The 16,841-nt window shown below is 36.7% G+C and overlaps 3 protein-coding genes across 5 annotated transcripts; 1 reads left to right on the forward strand and 2 right to left on the reverse strand.

The window, feature by feature from the left end:
• Positions 1 to 24: 24 nt before the first annotated feature.
• LOC110890679 (probable sodium/metabolite cotransporter BASS4, chloroplastic) lies at positions 25 to 3,030 on the reverse strand. 3 transcript variants are annotated; one of them, XM_022138303.2, is made up of 14 exons: positions 2,782 to 3,026; positions 2,532 to 2,643; positions 2,324 to 2,431; positions 2,175 to 2,242; positions 1,949 to 2,027; positions 1,804 to 1,862; positions 1,636 to 1,704; positions 1,446 to 1,559; positions 1,203 to 1,224; positions 1,040 to 1,107; positions 840 to 925; positions 546 to 675; positions 356 to 457; positions 25 to 245 (listed from the first exon to the last, which is right to left on the reverse strand). In XM_022138303.2, the coding sequence occupies exons 1-14, from the start codon at positions 2,965 to 2,967 to the stop codon at positions 171 to 173; spliced, it is 1,278 nt and encodes a 425-aa protein (XP_021993995.1). In that variant the 5' UTR covers positions 2,968 to 3,026; the 3' UTR covers positions 25 to 170. The 3 variants fall into 3 exon arrangements, 1 of the variants encoding a protein (XP_021993995.1); XR_004879723.1 differs by having other exon boundaries at positions 1,203 to 1,256; positions 1,349 to 1,559; positions 2,175 to 2,431; positions 2,782 to 3,020; XR_002564686.2 differs by lacking the exon at positions 25 to 245 and having other exon boundaries at positions 546 to 652; positions 2,782 to 3,030.
• Positions 3,031 to 4,830: 1,800 nt separating this feature from the next.
• On the forward strand, positions 4,831 to 8,368 carry LOC110890681 (probable aspartyl aminopeptidase). Its single transcript, XM_022138305.2, has 10 exons — positions 4,831 to 5,095; positions 5,449 to 5,536; positions 5,749 to 5,884; positions 5,974 to 6,246; positions 6,347 to 6,479; positions 7,033 to 7,269; positions 7,362 to 7,494; positions 7,601 to 7,782; positions 7,904 to 8,016; positions 8,119 to 8,368. The coding sequence occupies exons 1-10, from the start codon at positions 4,901 to 4,903 to the stop codon at positions 8,222 to 8,224; spliced, it is 1,596 nt and encodes a 531-aa protein (XP_021993997.1). The 5' UTR covers positions 4,831 to 4,900; the 3' UTR covers positions 8,225 to 8,368.
• Positions 8,369 to 10,509: 2,141 nt separating this feature from the next.
• On the reverse strand, positions 10,510 to 16,678 carry LOC110890682 (R3H domain-containing protein 2). Its single transcript, XM_022138306.2, has 5 exons — positions 16,154 to 16,678; positions 13,766 to 14,453; positions 13,336 to 13,696; positions 12,227 to 12,579; positions 10,510 to 10,755 (listed from the first exon to the last, which is right to left on the reverse strand). Exons 1-4 carry the CDS (start codon positions 16,500 to 16,502, stop codon positions 12,529 to 12,531), a joined length of 1,449 nt encoding a protein of 482 aa, XP_021993998.1. The 5' UTR covers positions 16,503 to 16,678; the 3' UTR covers positions 10,510 to 10,755; positions 12,227 to 12,528.
• Positions 16,679 to 16,841: the final 163 nt, after the last annotated feature.

The following is a 16,841-nucleotide window of genomic DNA, read 5'->3' on the forward strand; positions in this document are numbered from 1 at the left end:
TACCCTACTAAGATACATATAAAGTTACCAGAAAGCATGAAAAATAGGTAATGGGTAATGACATGTAAGTTACTGTTATGATCACGTGAGTCGAATATGAAGAACACCATCCCGACTGAAAAAAAAAAAAAAAAAAAAAAATCTTGGTTGCATCTTTGATCACTTAGGTCTTATGCAGCCTTCGTATTGTCAAGGGAGTCTTCGTTTTTGTTCCAATAGCTTACGAGAATAGAGCCCATTATGATCTAAACCAAAAGGCGTAGATTTTACTAGTTAGCTATAAAAGAAATTACCAATATGCTGGTTCTTGATTGGGTATATGGACAATAAGAGAGACCGGAATGAAGTGGTGAACCTGGTTTAAATGTGCTGCAATACAGGGAATGATGAGTAAACCCGATTCGCCAAACGTACAACCTAGTTGATCCACCACTGCAACCAGCACCGGTAATGCTTTCTACAAATAATATTACACCCTTACTAATTTAAAAAAAAAACAGTTTACGACACTGTTAATTAAAAAAATACTAGCGATAATTTGTTACCTGACTAGCAACTAGTAACAGGGCAGTGGAATTTTCCTTCTTTGCAAAAATCGATTTGCTACCACCAGATAGCGCACACAGGCACCGTATTGATATTGCATTGAAACCTAATAGTATGACGTGAAGAAGTCTGTAGATATTCAAATTAGTTGATGCATAACATATCTGATTTTCTTGTAAAGTTTCTAAAAATAAAACAAAATACGCACCGCGGTGAGCAAGAAAAGAAAAAAAAAATGAATGTGTAGAGGATTCAGAAAAAAAAAAAAAGAAAGAAAGAAAAGAAAACCATACATTCCCATGATGACAACTACAAGAAAAGCTGCAGGTTTAACCATTAGAAGCAGGGGCCTTGATCTGCTTACCTGTATCCATGGGACCTGAATAAGATTATGATTTTTAGTAACGCGAGATTGACTTTAAATGAGAAAATACATACCAAGAATGTGATGAGAATAAGAAATTAAAATTTTATCAGCGAAGGTTAGGCTTACCAAACTGAGTAATAATACACTCAGCACGGATAAGAGCTTACGGTTATTGTCAGCAAAATCTGCCAAACCTGCAATACATATGATTTTCGAGAATTAAGAAGACACTCATTAAATATTGAAATATCTAAATAACATGGAGATTAAGAAGAGAAAGAAAAATTACCTTTAAAGGATTCCCGAAAAGCCTGTCAAGAAACCAAAAATTACTTTTTTAAACCTGAACATATAACAGGTTTCATACTGTCATCCCACTCTAATATGTACAGTCTAAACCACAATATATGCATGACAATTGCTCTTATGTTCTACCTTTCTACAAGAAAAGGGCATGATACTTCCACTGCATGATTAAGAATTTGTGATATTTGATGCGGTCCCTCAAAGTGGCAACAAAAGGTATTATTACCTTTCCCAAAATCAAAGGTATCAAAAGTGTGAAGATAAGTCGTCTGAACAATTTTCCAGTTGGGACAGTTGCCCCTAGTCCACAAGCTATCAGATTCGATATGGAAAACGGCAGCTACAAAGATACAGTCACCAATTAGTTCTTTCGAGTCTTAGAACAGAGAAAAATAAGTTCACAGCTTTTTACTTACAATAATAATAGCTAACAAACTAGATGTTACGGTCATTGCAAGAGCCAATGCAGCATTTCCTCCAGCAAGCTGCATTTGTGGGTCGAAACACAGTCAACTATATTATCAAAAATACAATGATGCAAAGCTTCATAGTAATTAAATGAATTTACTATAACAATTAACAACCCGGGTTAGAGCAACTCCACTTGATAATGTTGTAGGCATACAGCTAAAAAGAGCGAGGCCTTAAAGGAAAAAAAGTACAAATAAGCAAATCGTTAATGCTAGGAAAAGAAAAACAATTATGACTGATGATTGATGATGAACACACCCGTAACAAATTCTTGAGGTTGGAGATGAAGTTGCAGGATAATTCTGGAAAGGTTGGGAGTCAACAATAAAATAGAGACCTGCAGTGACAATAATGTAAAAAGTATTGAAACTTCTCTATCATGCCTAATTATAACAGTGATTAAAACTCATTGGTTACAGTTAAATCAAACAAAACTTATAACAAGTTAATAACCAAAGTGACACTAAATAATTTGAGTTCATACTAGCCCGAAGAGTCCAACGGGCCAAGCTTCTGCAGCTGCACTAATATCCTCGCTACGAAGCGTCAATCCTGTATCATGAAAAGGCAGAGAATAAGCTGATTAAGAGTAAAGCTAGCAGTAGCTACTAGCTAATACTCTTAGCTTCTTGCCTGATATGATAAATATCCCAAAAGCGCTAACTTTAGATAACTGATATCTATGAGCAATACAACCAGGAACCGGATTTGCAAGGCCCAATGCTACTCCTCCAACAAGAGCTGCACAATATCAAACATACTAGATATCTTAATAAATAACGTTGGCTGAACATATCATAATTAACTGAAGCATTCAAATAGACGAAGCGTATTATATTACCTAGCGGAAGAAAATTGTTAGATGCGAAACTGAATAGAGGTTCTACCACAACTGAAAACCTCAAAATACCAGATTTTCGAGCAGGTAGATCTGCACCGCCATTTCCGTGAATCTGAAACCACATAAATTCAATAAAATGAACAACCAAATAAATGATAATTCTACATAAATTCAAATTCAAATTCAAATTGAATTTGAAGTGAAGAAACTGTTCCAATGAGAATAATAAGCATGATAAAAACGAAGGAACCTGATCGGAATTGGTGTGGTTTCTAATGATGAGTGTTGGTGTAATCGAACGAGCCTTCGTGAGTATCAACGAGTTATTGATGACATTGAAGGAGTGTTTGTTAGATTTTGAGTTGAGAGATCGGAGATGAAGGGTTCCGGTGACTGGATTAAGGAGATTGGTTAGGGTTTGAACAGTTCCCGCCATTGGCTGGCTCTCAGGGAACGGTAGCTCACAGCCTCACATTCGCTTTTGGTTGTGTCTTGGAACTGGCAGTTATTCATGAACAGAACAGTTCACATATTAATTTTATATAAGACCCTTTATCTTTTTTGTTTTCACAAACTGACCCTTAAGGATGTTTACTTTTACTTTACCCCTTTTTTGTATTTATGTTTCTATTAATCATACGAGCTAAATATGCATCACAATCTCACAATGCTGTGTACTTATCACTTACACGTTATGTCACATATAATTATTTATAAGATCATTGGTTTCTATGGGCAAACTCGTGTGTGGGTCTCATAATTTTATACATTTTAAGTTTTTTTATATTTTAAAAAAATATTAATTTAAGGGCCTAATTTTTCTACTCATCTCACACTTATAGATTTTTAAGAATTCTCGGGAAAGGCCCTGAAAGTTTTTATAATAATCGCTTTACGTAAATATTAAAAAAGTTAATCTACACACATTATATTTATTCCTACATAACATTTTTTTAAATTCCAATAACAAATGATAAGTAGTTTCATGTAATGAAAGAATATAGAATTTTAATAATCATAACTATTCGTTGTTGGCCGCCAACAGTCCTAACTTCAAATATTACCACTGACAGTCCCAACTATTAACATATTGGCCCCCAATGGACCATGACTAACAAAACCCTAATGTCGTTAGTCTTCCGTTGTCGGAAAAACGTTTTTTGGCTTGAAAACTCCTTTTTGGCCGGAAAGCTCAATCTTTTCGTCCCAAACCTCTTTGTAACAATATTACAGACATTTGGGAACCTTTTTTCTAGTAAAAGTCTCAATTATTGATATCGCCGGAAAACTCAACTTTTTGGCCAGAAAACTCAATATTTTCATCTCAAACCTCTTTATAACCTTAGATCGGACCTTTAGGAACCTTTTTCTGGCCAAAAACGTTTTCCAACAACCGGAGACTAACGAGTTAGGGTTCTGTTAGTCTGGGTTCAATAGAGACCAATATGTTAATAGTTGAGACTACCAGTGATCATTTTTAAAGTTGAAACTGTTGATGGCTAACGACGAATAGTTAAGATCATTAAAATCAGGCAAGCCCCCTATTATTCTTACTCAATTTTAATCTTTCTAATTGGATTCAAGAGACATAATCAAAATACAAGACGACACGTTGAACAAAACTAGATTATGTTGATTCAAACATATTGAAAACTAGAATTAACAGCAATAAGTAGTTGAAAACTAGAATTAACAACAATTGCTACTGACTGACTAAACAAGGTGTTTGGGTTAGCTTATTTTGGAGCAACTTATAACTTGACTTATAAAAGTTAATAAGTTGTTTTTATAGTGTTTGGTTTAACTTATTTAAGTTGTTTTTGTATGTGAAAAAGTTGTTTTTGAGAAGTTAGAAATTCTAACTTATAACTTATGACTTGTATAAGTTAATAAGTTGTTTTTGAGAAGGAATCTCAAAACATTCACAAACTCAATCGACTAGAACTCTGAATTGTATAAAAGTAGGAAAAAGTCAACCAGAGACTTTTTTTTAAACCTTGAATTGCTACTGCTGGTGGTTGGTTGTCGTCGCCGGAGATGCTTCCATTGGTGGTGGTGGTTTGTGAAGGTGGAGATGTGGAGGTGGTTTGTGAAAGTGGTGGTGATTCAGAAGGTGGAGGTGGTTGTAGGTCGTGGCGGAGACAAACTTTGTAATTATTAAACCACTAGAACCAAATCTGCAATATTTGTAAAAACATAAACCAACCAAGGATTTAACTCATACAATAATCATAATCATGATATGACAAATCACCTTGTTAACATAATTTACACTTTGCCCCTTGGATATTTTCAGATTAAACTTTGTACACAAAGGAACTTAATCTGATAACGAAATTGACTTGAAGATCTCCTTGCATCCTTCACCAATGGCAGCCATAGCTCGGCTGCACTTCCTCCATCACTCATCATCAGTTCTTAAACCCTCCTCTATCTCATCCAAACTTCAACTATCCAATTCATCGTCCTTCTTCTGCAACCCTAATTTCTTACGGAACAACACTCGTATACGCAAGCTCCATCTCACTACTTCACTCTGCTCCAACTCCAATCCCACTCCCGAGGTAGCTTACCGTTATTTATAGATTCAAATTGTTACGTTTACATTTCTTCATGAATCATTATTGTTTATCCGCTTTATTCACTCTCAAAATTGTACTAGTAATAGAGTGATTCTGTTCGATGTTACTGTTTTTGATAGTTGAACACTTACGTTATTCGTGTTAGGATCAATACAAATAGATTTAACGTGCTAAACATACAAATAACTATTATTATTACTCTACTGTTTTATGAACCAATGCTTCACTTTTTGTAGCATAATTACTATAGCTCAAAACTATAGTAATGATAATTACTGCAGTTATGGACCGGGCGGATCAATACTTTAATATGATGTAAGAGTTTTTTGTTGCAGAATTCTCCAGCCAATGGACCGGGTGGATCAATAGTTGGTGATCTTCTGGACTATCTCAATGAGTCCTGGACTCAGTTTCATGCTACAGGTATGCAATTATAATGCTGTTGTTTGGAATTTTGTTACATCTAAATATATTGTTTGAATATTGATAAATTTACAGATAAATGCATTATGCATTTATGATACGTCTAGTTGAAAATCTCACAATCCTTGTGTAAATATTATTAGTTGTTTTCACTAGTTGATAAGAGGAGGTTGAATGATCATTATCTTAATAATATTTTTGTGAATCTATAGCGGAAGCAAAACGACAACTGGTTGCTGCTGGATTCCATCATCTCAGTGAGAATGATGACTGGGAGCTTAAACCTGGTGGACGCTACTTCTTCACTCGGAACATGTCCTGTTTAATTGCCTTCGCCATTGGAGAAAAGTGATTCACCATTGTTTTCGTTCACCGTTTAGTTTTCTATTACCTTTATTAGGTTAATGTTTTGATTATTGAATAGTTCAGTTTTTCAGGTACTCTGTTGGTAATGGTTTCTATGTAATTGCCGCACACACCGACAGCCCGTGTCTGAAATTGAAGCCGAAATCTGCACTGTCGAAATCCAACTATCTTATGGTAAATGTGCAAACGTATGGTGGTGGATTATGGCATACTTGGTTTGATAGAGATTTAAGTGTAGCTGGAAGAGTTATATTGAGAGCCAGCGACGGCTCGTTTCAACAAAAGTTAGTCAAAGTCAAAAGACCTCTTTTACGAGTGCCTACACTTGCCATTCATCTTGACCGGTTTGTTTGCTATTTTCTCTCCTTGCTTTATAGAATAAACTATATATGTGAATATAATAATATATTCATTAGCTCAATCTCTTTGTTGTTTTTCTTATAGTACGGTTAACCAGGACGGTTTTAAGCCTAATTTGGAGACTCACCTTAACCCATTATTAGCAACAAAACATGACGATGCATCCCCAGATGCAAAAGATAAAAGTAAATCCTATCATCATCCTCTACTCATGCAGGTAATAGAAATCATGTTTTTTTGGGTGTATTATTGATGGAAGAGTAAAATGTCATTTTCGTCCATGAGGTTTGGCCACCTTCGCGACTTTCGTCCAAAGGTTTGTTTTTCCGCATCCAGACCCAAACTCCCAAAGGTTTGAAATCTTGCCATTATGATCTGACTCGTTAACTACATCCATTTTTTAACGTCAAGTCATGGGTATTTTTTCGTCTTTTTAGACATTTTTTTGGTGATGATTAAAGGGTTTGGGTGGGTAGAAAGTCAACAGAGGTGAATCTTTATTTCTTATAGTGTTTCTTATTTTAATAAAAAATGTCTAAAAGACGGAAATGCCCCTCATTTAACGGAGAAAAATGGATGGAGTTAACGAGTCGGATGAAAATGACAAGATTTTAAACCTTTTGGATCCAGACGCGGATAAAACAAACCTTTGGACGAAAGTCGCAAAAGTGGCCAAACCTCAGGGACGAAAATGGCATTTTACTCTTGATGAAAAGATGGTTGCTTTTTGTACCAATTTTGTTTAATGGTTTATTTTTTTTTAATTTTAGATCTTATCAGAGGAGTTGGGGTGTGAAGTTGATGACATAGCGAACATTGAACTAAACATATGCGATACACAGCCTAGCTGTCTTGGAGGTGCAAACAACGAGTTTATATTTTCTGGACGATTAGACAATCTTGCTTCGAGTTTTTGTGCACTCAGAGCTCTTGTTGACTCATGCGGGCCCAAAGATTTATCAGCCGAGCATGCAATTAGAATGGTAGCACTTTTTGATAATGAAGAGGTACTTCAGTTCAATTTCCCGCTTTTTTACTGTTGAACAGTACTCAACTTAAATGCGAAGATTTGATACCAATCATTTCCACTGTTGTATAGGTTGGTTCTGATTCAATGCAAGGTGCTGGTGCACCAACAATGTTTCAAGCCATGAAGCGGATAATCGACTCCTTGGCTAATCAGTACATTAGGGAGAGCATCGTTGAACGTGCAATTCGTCAATCGTTTCTTGGTTTGTAACTCGTAGAAACTTCATTTTGTTATTTTATATTGCATCAACGTGTGTAATAAGGTATTAGAATCTACACTTCAAGTGAACAAAATATATCTTGTTGCAGTTTCTGCTGACATGGCACATGGAGTTCACCCTAATTTTATGGACAAGCACGAAGAACACCATCGACCAGAATTGCACAAGGGTCTCGTGATAAAGCATAATGCCAATCAACGCTATGCCACCAGTGGAACGACTGCTTTCCTTTTTAAAGAAGTCGGTAAAATTCATAATCTTCCAACTCAGGTAATTATTTGTTACTGTAATTAGTGTTTTCGTTAATTTTTAATACAGTTAAAGTGCACGAAACGGGACCCCCTCTGTAATCTCCAAGAAGCCAACTAAATTTGTTTGACCTTATATGCAGGACTTTGTGGTAAGAAACGATATGGGATGTGGGTCCACTATAGGTCCTATACTTGCTTCTGGAATTGGTATCCGTACGGTTGATTGTGGCATTCCTCAGCTTTCCATGCACAGGTAATAAATCCGACCTGCATTATAAATGACCCGTTTTGATACAATGATACGTTACCAAGAAATATTTTTTAAATATTTTGGGTTTTTTTTTAATGAGTGCAGTGTAAGAGAGATATGTGGAAAGGAAGACATAGATATCGCCTACAATCATTTCAAGGCATTTTACCAAACATTCTCAAGTGTTGACCGAAAACTGAATGTTGACTAGTTACTTCCCACCAAGATTTTAGGAACAAAACACATGTATGACAAACCGATAGCTCTACTTTTCTACATTCTTTTTATTTGTCAAGAAAACTGTATTTTTTTTAAGATCTGGAGAATAAATGTCAAGAAAAGTGTTGACCGAAAACTGAATGTTGACTAGTTACTTCCCACCAAGATTTTAGGAACAAAACACGGTTGACAACCAAGGTTTTGTAAAACTTGCAAATCCTGCGCTTTGGTGTTGCTGGATTTGTTCTCTCTCTGGGAACTGGAACTGGAAATGAGTTGGAGGTTGAGTTGGTGTTTTGAACAGTTGACTGAGTTTCCGCTTCAACTCAGTCAACAGAGCCTGGTTCTCCCGGTTCAACTGTTGACCTTTCTTGCCCCTGAGACAGAGTTAAATGATGTAATAGATAGATTGAACTATTTGACTTGTTAAGTCTAAAGTCAAAGTACCTTTCAGTAAAAAGTTCAATTAGGAAGATTTAGAAGAGGATATATGCAATTATATATGATAATCAAATGATTAATTCTCATTAAAATAACGAGTCACTGACCGTGGGCAAACGGGTCTTTTCTCTTGTCTTCTGATTAATCAAACTATGAGATAAATAAGTGTCACATTATTAAAAAAATATAATAAAAAGTTATAGATGGTTTGGAACACATCCAAGTTGTCTTGTAGACTTCTACATGTCCAAACTGTAAAGTTATAACAGAGTCAAATCATTTTATATAGAAAAAGTAATAATTAAACTACTTGTAATAAGAACCGAATAGACAAAATACAGACTATTAGTTATGGTGCTTTTGAAGACCCCAGAAAAAACAATAGTTTTGTTAATTATGGGTTATGACCTATTTATACTTTTTGAACATCTGATATCGCCTCTACTTTTGCTTCTAAATCTTTACCTTTGTCCACAATGTGAGAGGAGTACTATCATCTATACATAAACCTTGATATCACTAGTCTACAAACTCTTTAGTTATAACCTATTTTTGTTAATAGATGAGTTTATTTGGGTAAAAAAATATCTTGTTTTTTCGTTCAATTTGGGTTTCTTCTCTAGGGCTGAGCAATTTACGGTTCTGAAACCGCCAGAACCGGGGAACCAAACCGGAACCGCCAGATCCGAACCGTATTGTTGTATTTCGGATCCGGTTCCGGTTCTTAAGTTTGGGAGAAAATGGTTCCCGGTTCGGTTCCGGTTATAACTGACGGTTCTGTTTAAAGAACCACTAGAACCCGTTTGGGTTTTTAAACTTTAAATAATATATTTAAAAACCCTATTAATTCATTTTAACTAAAAATATTATATTTAGAAAAATGTATCTAGTACTAAAGAATATTAAAATGGTTTTGACATAATGTTTGAATGAAGTTTTTGTGATGGTAACTTTTGGTTTTCTAAATTGTATACTTCCGGTTTAAAACATTTTATTGTTGCTACTTTTACTCCGACTAATTTAAATTGTGGATGTTACAACTCTTAGTTATATGTTTTAAACGGTTTATTGTTTTAATTGTTTTTATTTTGTTCTTAGTTTTAGGATTTAATTGACAACCGGTTCCGGCAAGAACCGTTTACGCTAGAACCGTTTAACCCGGTTCCAAACCGAGCTGGAACCGTTAGAATACGGTTCGGTTCCGGTTCTTATATTTAGAATTAAACGGTTCCAGTTCGGTTTAGTCTGGTTCTGAACTGTTGCACAGCCCTACTCTTCTCTGACCATACGTGTCATCTTGGGTCAACTCAAGCTATTACGGCTTATCAATTTTGGTTGCTATTATAAAGTTTTTTTTTTTTTTTAACTTAGAACGGGTCCTGATGGACGAGCACCAGCTCCACCGCCCCAACACCACTGCCACCAACACCATCAACGCTGCAATTCACTTAAAATGATTAAATGAGTTCAGACCAAATTGAGTACAGGTCAAAAGTCAAAAAGAGTTCAGACCAAGTTGAGGGTGTTGTAAAACTGCTCCTTTTGACCCGTACTCAATTTGGTCTGAGCTCATTTTGACTCGTAACCCATTTGGTCACAAGTCATGATATTTTGACCCATTACTTGAACTCGACCCCTCGTTACCAGGCTTAGTTTTAACTTATCACAAATTATGTCATTTCCTTCTAAAGAACTAGGGCTGGACCATAAAGGCTTGAGCTAGACTCTAAATTCGGCTTTCTGTTCAACAACCTACTTGAGACTTTTTGGCATTTCTGCAGCAGAACAGAATGCTTGTCATTTGTTCATTTTGGCTCATAGGGCCATGGTCCCATATGTCCCAATCCTTAACCGACAATCAACATTTTTTTAAAAGTAAATAATGCAGGAATGAAGTTGTAATAAAAAGCATAAGCCGTGACACACAAGCTTCAAACTTCTAAACAAAGATTTATACATTCCAATCCACTACTGTTATTGCATGCCACTCTCGTTTCTTCACCCAACAAAAGAGCGATATGATCGAAGCCTTTTTCTTTCACAAGAATCCACAAGCCGTAACCCTGATTGTCCCCTACTATGCTGCAAATAACACGAGAAAAATTCAATACGCCATGTTGAGTAAAATCACTAGATAATGCAGTTTTGACCAGTTCCTTATAAAGGACCTATTCGGTTACTTTTTTTCTCGCAACATGTCAAAAGTGCAAAAATCAAAATAACAGCTTAACTAAACAAAATCAAAATGGTTTTGTTTTAGTGAATAAAATTTTCTATTTGATTTAAAAAGTTAGAAAACGAATGAAGTAATAAATTTTTTGCAATCAAATTGGACGCTAGTTGTTGATGCAAAAACTACAAAACCAAAATTTCCCATTTTGACCAAAACATGTTAAAAACAGCCCAACCAGCTTTGTCCAGCTTACCACCTTAAAATATATCAATAACACTTCCGTGATAACTAACGCTAAATTTAACCTCCAGTAAATATAGCCTTAAGCACCCTTTACAATGATTGAGTCATTCTGTTAGTCAAGATGTACATAATTCTAAGGGCACTCGGTATGGTTTCGGTGAAGTGATCGGGGTATGCCATTCACCGATCGGTGAATGGTTGCCGCTAAATCGGTGATGAACATTCAGGGTTCGGTGATAGCTTTTTTCGGTATATAGTCACCGATGCGGGAAGAGGAGGGAAGGAGGAGGGAGAGGGGTTTAATGGCAGGTCCCAACAACCAATCACAATTTTTTTTTAAATTCTTTACCACTCTCTAGGTGTTTGAACCATACCCTCTGATTGAGTGCAAAATGGGGAGTGGAACGGGGACTTGACATGGCATGCTATTATTGGGTAGAGAATAACTCAAACACCCTAGAGTGATTGAACCATCATACCCTCCACCCTAAATTTAACATCACATTTAATACCAAAAAAAACTAAACATTCTTGAATATTATTAAAAGAGTAAAATGCACGGATAGTCCCTGTGGTTTGGTGAAATTTCACCTTTAGTCCCCAACTTTTCAAAATTACACTCTTAGTCCCTGTGGTTTGACAAGTTGTTACTCGGATAGTCCCCAAAGCGGATGGAGGTTAGTTTTTCTGGTTAAGTGGGTGTGAAATGACAAGGACTATCCGAGTAACAACGTGTCAAACCACAGGGACTATCCGAGTAACAACTTGTCAAACCACAGGGACTATCCGGGTAACCTTCATCCGCTTTGGGGACTATCCGAGTAAACAACTTGTCAAACCACAAGGACCAAGAGTGTAATTTTGAAAAGTTTGGGACTAAAGGTGAAATTTCACCAAACCACAGGGACTATCCGTGCATTTTACTCTTATTAAAATAATAACTTCCAAGTATGGTTATGCGTACTCAACATGCCTAGACTCATTAGAAAATATTGTCATGTTACTTGCTAATAAAAACAAGAGAAGATCAAAGTACAATCTTGTCTTAAAAACTGCAAAAAGTATTCCCCTTTATCTTTTCTAAATAAAAGTCAGCAAAAAGCCAAAAACAAAATACTTGTATGCAGGAAAACGTACCATGGCTTGGAAGAGAGGTGTATGTTTGCAGCTCCGACGATCTTCCGTTTTTATCATTCTTTGTTGTCATCAATGGCAAAGCAAAGCTCTCATAGAGCTAGTCAACACAACCGTTGGAACTAACGAGCTACAGCAAATGAAGCTCTCAAGACCAGGATTGATGACATGAACCAAATAAGTAACAAATCGAATATTATGTTCATCCCAGTCAACCCTGGTAGACGATGCCTGCACCCTGGCCAGCTCAGATAAAACGTGGCGATTCGAAAGCTCTGGCAGGGTGCAGGCATGGCCCAAGCCCCTCAGCGGGGCCGGGCTAATCCAAAACTTGCATCAGATTGCTGCTGCTGAGACTGCAATGCCAGGTCATCAAAAAACATTATTTGCAAAATCAGTGTCCTATTGAGTTATTATAATAAATATTATTAAAATACAACTTGGGGTTACTATAGCGTCCGTCACATCGGAGCTACAGTAACTTTTTTTCTTTTTTTTTTTTTTTATTTTTGTGTTTTTTCACTTTAGCTCCTTAACTTTCAATTTTTACACTTACGCCCTTCTTACTTTCTAAAAACTTTATGAAATGTCATTTTAAACCCCTCGAGTTTTAAGTGCTAATTTTATATGTACGTGTCGGTATAAATTCAGGTTGGTTTGGTTTACGTTTCGACGTAAATTTTGTTGAGCCAAATATAATACGTTTTCGTGCATATGTTTATTTACGCTTTCAGTCGGGCTACGTTTTAACGTAAATACCGTTCGAAAATGAGTCGGCTCAAATATAATACGCTTTCATTAGACGGTACAAATTCAAGTTACTTTACGTTTCGACACCACGGCAACGCGGTACCATCCTTTAATATAAAAATAAACACTATTTTCCTACGTTTCTATGTAATTTTTTTTTGGGAATAAGGTGGGTTAAATACAAACGTTTTGCGCTTATTTTTAGTGCGTTTTCAGTTGGTGTATGTTTTGACGTAAATTTTGTTCGGAAATGAGTCAAGTCAAATAAAATATGTTTTCATTAGACAGTATAAATTCCCGTTACTTTACGTTTCGACGGCGGGAGAAATTTACTAGTTAATTATTATATACGACTTTCTTACATGTGCGTAATGTTGATTAATCTGGTCACGAGGATGAATGAAAGTCATCCCAGGCCGCTGACATGGATACTGCAAATATAGCGTGGAGACTGAATGAGGCCCCGCGTGGCTGGGACTAAATGGAGCCATCATCGCATCTGGAGGCCTGTAGCCTATTCCTGCAGGTGAAGATGGTGGGACCCATGGGCCTGGTAAATGCTGAGGGAGTGCATGAGGTTGGTGTTCGGTAGAAATAGGAGACCTATGAGCTGAACCAAGCTGAGGAAATTCAGTGTTGTAGTTCAAAACCGGTGTATACAATGGCTGTATAGGATATGAGCCACCGTTAAACCCAAACCCTGGATCAAATCTTTGTGCATATCTGGAATAAAAACACAGTATTAATGTTCCTCGTTAAGCTGTCTAATAACAAAAAAAAGTTATTGCTAACCTGTCGTAGTTCCTGTCGTAATCGGGATCCTTCCGTTCAACTTCACGGTCACGAAAAATAGCCACTCTGCTATTGCTTCTTGACCTCACAACTGGCTCTTTTTCGGTCCTGCTTCTACCAGGTCTACTGCTTCCTGCAGAGGAATCAACTGAAGCCCGACCAATGCTGACATCAGCAACAGATACGTCTTCGGTTTTTGAAGTTTGTAATGAACTATTATGCTGTATAACTTCTTGCGTTCTTGTTTCACTAGAGCTAGAACTAGAGCTAAATATTCTTGCACGTGCTCGATTATACTCTTCTTTTCTCTCTTCCACGCTCTTTAAACTGTTGTTTTTCGAAGAACTTGAGTTTAGTCCTCCGCTTACTTGTGATCGTTTGTTAGGACGTTGTTTAATTGCAACCTTAACAACGCTACTGCTAAGGTTGTCTTCTGTTGGTATGTTAACAGGGATGTCTGCTAAACGAATTAATGGAAGCCGAAACTCAGAAGTCTTACGAACGATGATTCGGGAAGCAGAACCATCCGGAAGGTTGTTGTCTAATAAAACCATGGACTGGAGCGAATAGTGTTGAGCAACACGATGTGCTGCTAAACGAAGGTATGAAGTAGGCAACTGCTGGAACTCCATTTGTTGTTGTGATGGATCTTTAATAAATTTCTCAACATCTTGCTCCATCCGTAGTACTGAACAAAACACAACGGTAATTCTTAATTTTAGACTTATTTTAAATTTCGTGACTATTCCTCCAAGCTTGTCCATTTTGTTTTGTTTTTTTTCGAACTTATGGCTAGTTCATGAAATTTCTACACACTGAGTATACACAAACTTGAAAGTGATTAGCACAAAGCTTACACAACGAAAACAAGAAAACTGATACACAACACAAGCAAGCAACGAGTCCAAATTCACACAACTAAATGAATTTAAACCAATTACATATGCAATCAACATAAGAAGAAGCCTCAAACTAACAACCTTGAAAACACACAACACAACAGTTAAATGAAAAAAGATTACAACTCGACAGAAGATCACCATCACCCACACACAGCATGCAATTAACACACAATTTTGCCCAGTTGACCCGCTCCCGTATTTTCTTTCTTCACTTTTGCCCAGTTGAACTCATAAAAAATTTACATTTAACCTAAATTAACCCACGACTTTTAAATACAGGCTCAAATAAACCAATTATTTATGGTTCAATATTGTGCTCTCTAATATATAGTCAGCCAAATATGTGAAATAAAAAAACACGACTCCCTTAGTCCCTATTAAACCTCTTTGACAAGTACTTTACCACTAAAACATCCAGTCAAGAAAAGAGCCATGCAAGGAACACTTAAACCATTGAAACAATTTTCATGAACATAAGCACCAAGAAATTTTCCTTAAAAAGGATAAAACTTATAAATAAACGTTATAATACTAACTACTATATAGATTATAAAAGTTGGATAATACACCAACCAGTTTGATATTTAAGAAATTAAATATTCATACTTGTTGTACAATTGTACAAAATGATGAAAAATCCCAAAAATACGCACACGCACACACACATGTATACACACATATACGTTTGTGAGTTGTTAGCAGCCATAAACTTCAGCAAAAATAAAACTACAAAAGAAAAAATGGCAGCATGAGGTCATCCCAGTCCCAGCACATCACCATAACTTTCTGAAAGTTAATAAGCTAGTGGTGAAGGGAGTGTTACCTAATGGAATAGGTAAACTCCCAATTCACCCAATCACATAGTGCCATGTCAATTGTTTACCTAATGCTAAAAAACGTTGGCGGTGGTTTACCTAATGGGGTTTAGGTAAACTATTTAAAAAAAAATGTGTGATTGGTTGAGAAGAAATGGACCCCACCACACACCCTCTCTCTCCCCCTTCCCTCCCTTCACCGAGACGGTAAACCTTCACCGAATCCCCCCCCCCCCCATTTCGGTAATCTTGATCGGCAAACTATGTTGGCAGTGGAGGGGGGTCGGTACCGAGTGGGTTTACCGCCCCCACTCCGTTCACCCTAAATATGAGATGATAAAATCTAGACTTCAACCTGAAGTATACTGCAGATGTATAATTCTTTCCCCATGTAATATTGACCCTAATAAAAACCATCATTCACTAAGCACTTCGTTATATCTAGTATAGCTTGCCCTCAACTGCTAACAGCATCTTTTTTTAAAAAACTAAACCACCACTCAGTTCAATTAAAACATGCCAAATGGTCCTAAATCATTAACAGTTGACCTAATTTTCAAGCTAATTAATCTATACCTCTCTAATTACCAATTCAACCATAACATATAACACTAATACAATCCATAAAAACCACAAACACTAAAAAAACTGTAAAAAACATAAACAGAAACCTGAAAGGCGCTCCCTAGGGTTTTGCAAAGCTTCACGAAGAAACTGATCAACAGAATTCACCAAATTCTCCAACACACCGCCTGATGACGACCTATCCTGAGCATCAGTATCAAATTCCGACGGAGAATTAGAATTAGAATTAGCTGTAGTAGTTGAATCGTAGGTGTTGTTGTTGTTGGAAGACGAAGATAACATCAAGCGGCTCATAGTGGCGTCTAAGTCGGCGACCTCCCATGAATCTGGTCCGAGATCGTCCACTGAGGCCGCCATGGCGGCGGTGACGGTGGTGGTAGACGAGTGATCGGTGATTGTTGTTGGTGTAGGATTGAGTGTAGAAGAAGTAATCATCAGAAAATTGATGGCGATGGTAGTGATCTGAGGTTCTTCAAGATCGGGGAAGAAACCCTAGGTTCGATGAAGAGTTTGATTGATTTCATGAGAGAGACGAATCGGAGAAGATGATGATAGGGTTTGAGTTTGACGATGAAAAGAGTGCCTTGCCTCTTCGGTCGCACGTGCCGTATACTTTTACTCTTGCTACATATAAAATTGCAGTTGCATCCGCAGAAAATACTGTTGTTGCAAATACGCCCTCGGGTTATAAAAGTCGTCATTAATGTCCCTAACTACAAAACACTCGAAATCCCTCACTTTTATCAGGGTACCGGTAAAGAAAAGATATTATTA

Source organism: Helianthus annuus, chromosome 14 (genome assembly GCF_002127325.2).
Source record: "Helianthus annuus cultivar XRQ/B chromosome 14, HanXRQr2.0-SUNRISE, whole genome shotgun sequence".
Lineage (NCBI taxonomy): Eukaryota > Viridiplantae > Streptophyta > Magnoliopsida > Asterales > Asteraceae > Helianthus > Helianthus annuus.

What these genes read in the sequence shown, in the direction of transcription:
- LOC110890679 (XM_022138303.2), bottom strand. Translation starts at nt 2,967, where the DNA reads ATGGCGGGAACTGTTCAAACCCTAACCAATCTCCTTAATCCAGTCACC. An exon ending in ACCTCAAGAATTTGTTACGG is followed by an intron (nt 1,863 to 1,948) that starts GTGTGTTCATCA and finishes TTTTCCTTTAAG; the next exon opens with GCCTCGCTCTTTTTAGCTGT. An exon ending in TACCTTTGATTTTGGGAAAG is followed by an intron (nt 1,225 to 1,445) that starts GTAATAATACCT and finishes GTTTCTTGACAG; the next exon opens with GCTTTTCGGGAATCCTTTAA.
- LOC110890681 (XM_022138305.2), top strand. Translation starts at nt 4,901, where the DNA reads ATGGCAGCCATAGCTCGGCTGCACTTCCTCCATCACTCATCATCAGTT. An exon ending in GCCTTCGCCATTGGAGAAAA is followed by an intron (nt 5,885 to 5,973) that starts GTGATTCACCAT and finishes TCAGTTTTTCAG; the next exon opens with GTACTCTGTTGGTAATGGTT. An exon ending in CACTTTTTGATAATGAAGAG is followed by an intron (nt 7,270 to 7,361) that starts GTACTTCAGTTC and finishes ACTGTTGTATAG; the next exon opens with GTTGGTTCTGATTCAATGCA.
- LOC110890682 (XM_022138306.2), bottom strand. Translation starts at nt 16,502, where the DNA reads ATGATTACTTCTTCTACACTCAATCCTACACCAACAACAATCACCGAT. An exon ending in CCCTAGGGAGCGCCTTTCAG is followed by an intron (nt 14,454 to 16,153) that starts GTTTCTGTTTAT and finishes TGTTTTGTTCAG; the next exon opens with TACTACGGATGGAGCAAGAT. An exon ending in TTAATCAACATTACGCACAT is followed by an intron (nt 12,580 to 13,335) that starts GTAAGAAAGTCG and finishes CTGGCATTGCAG; the next exon opens with TCTCAGCAGCAGCAATCTGA.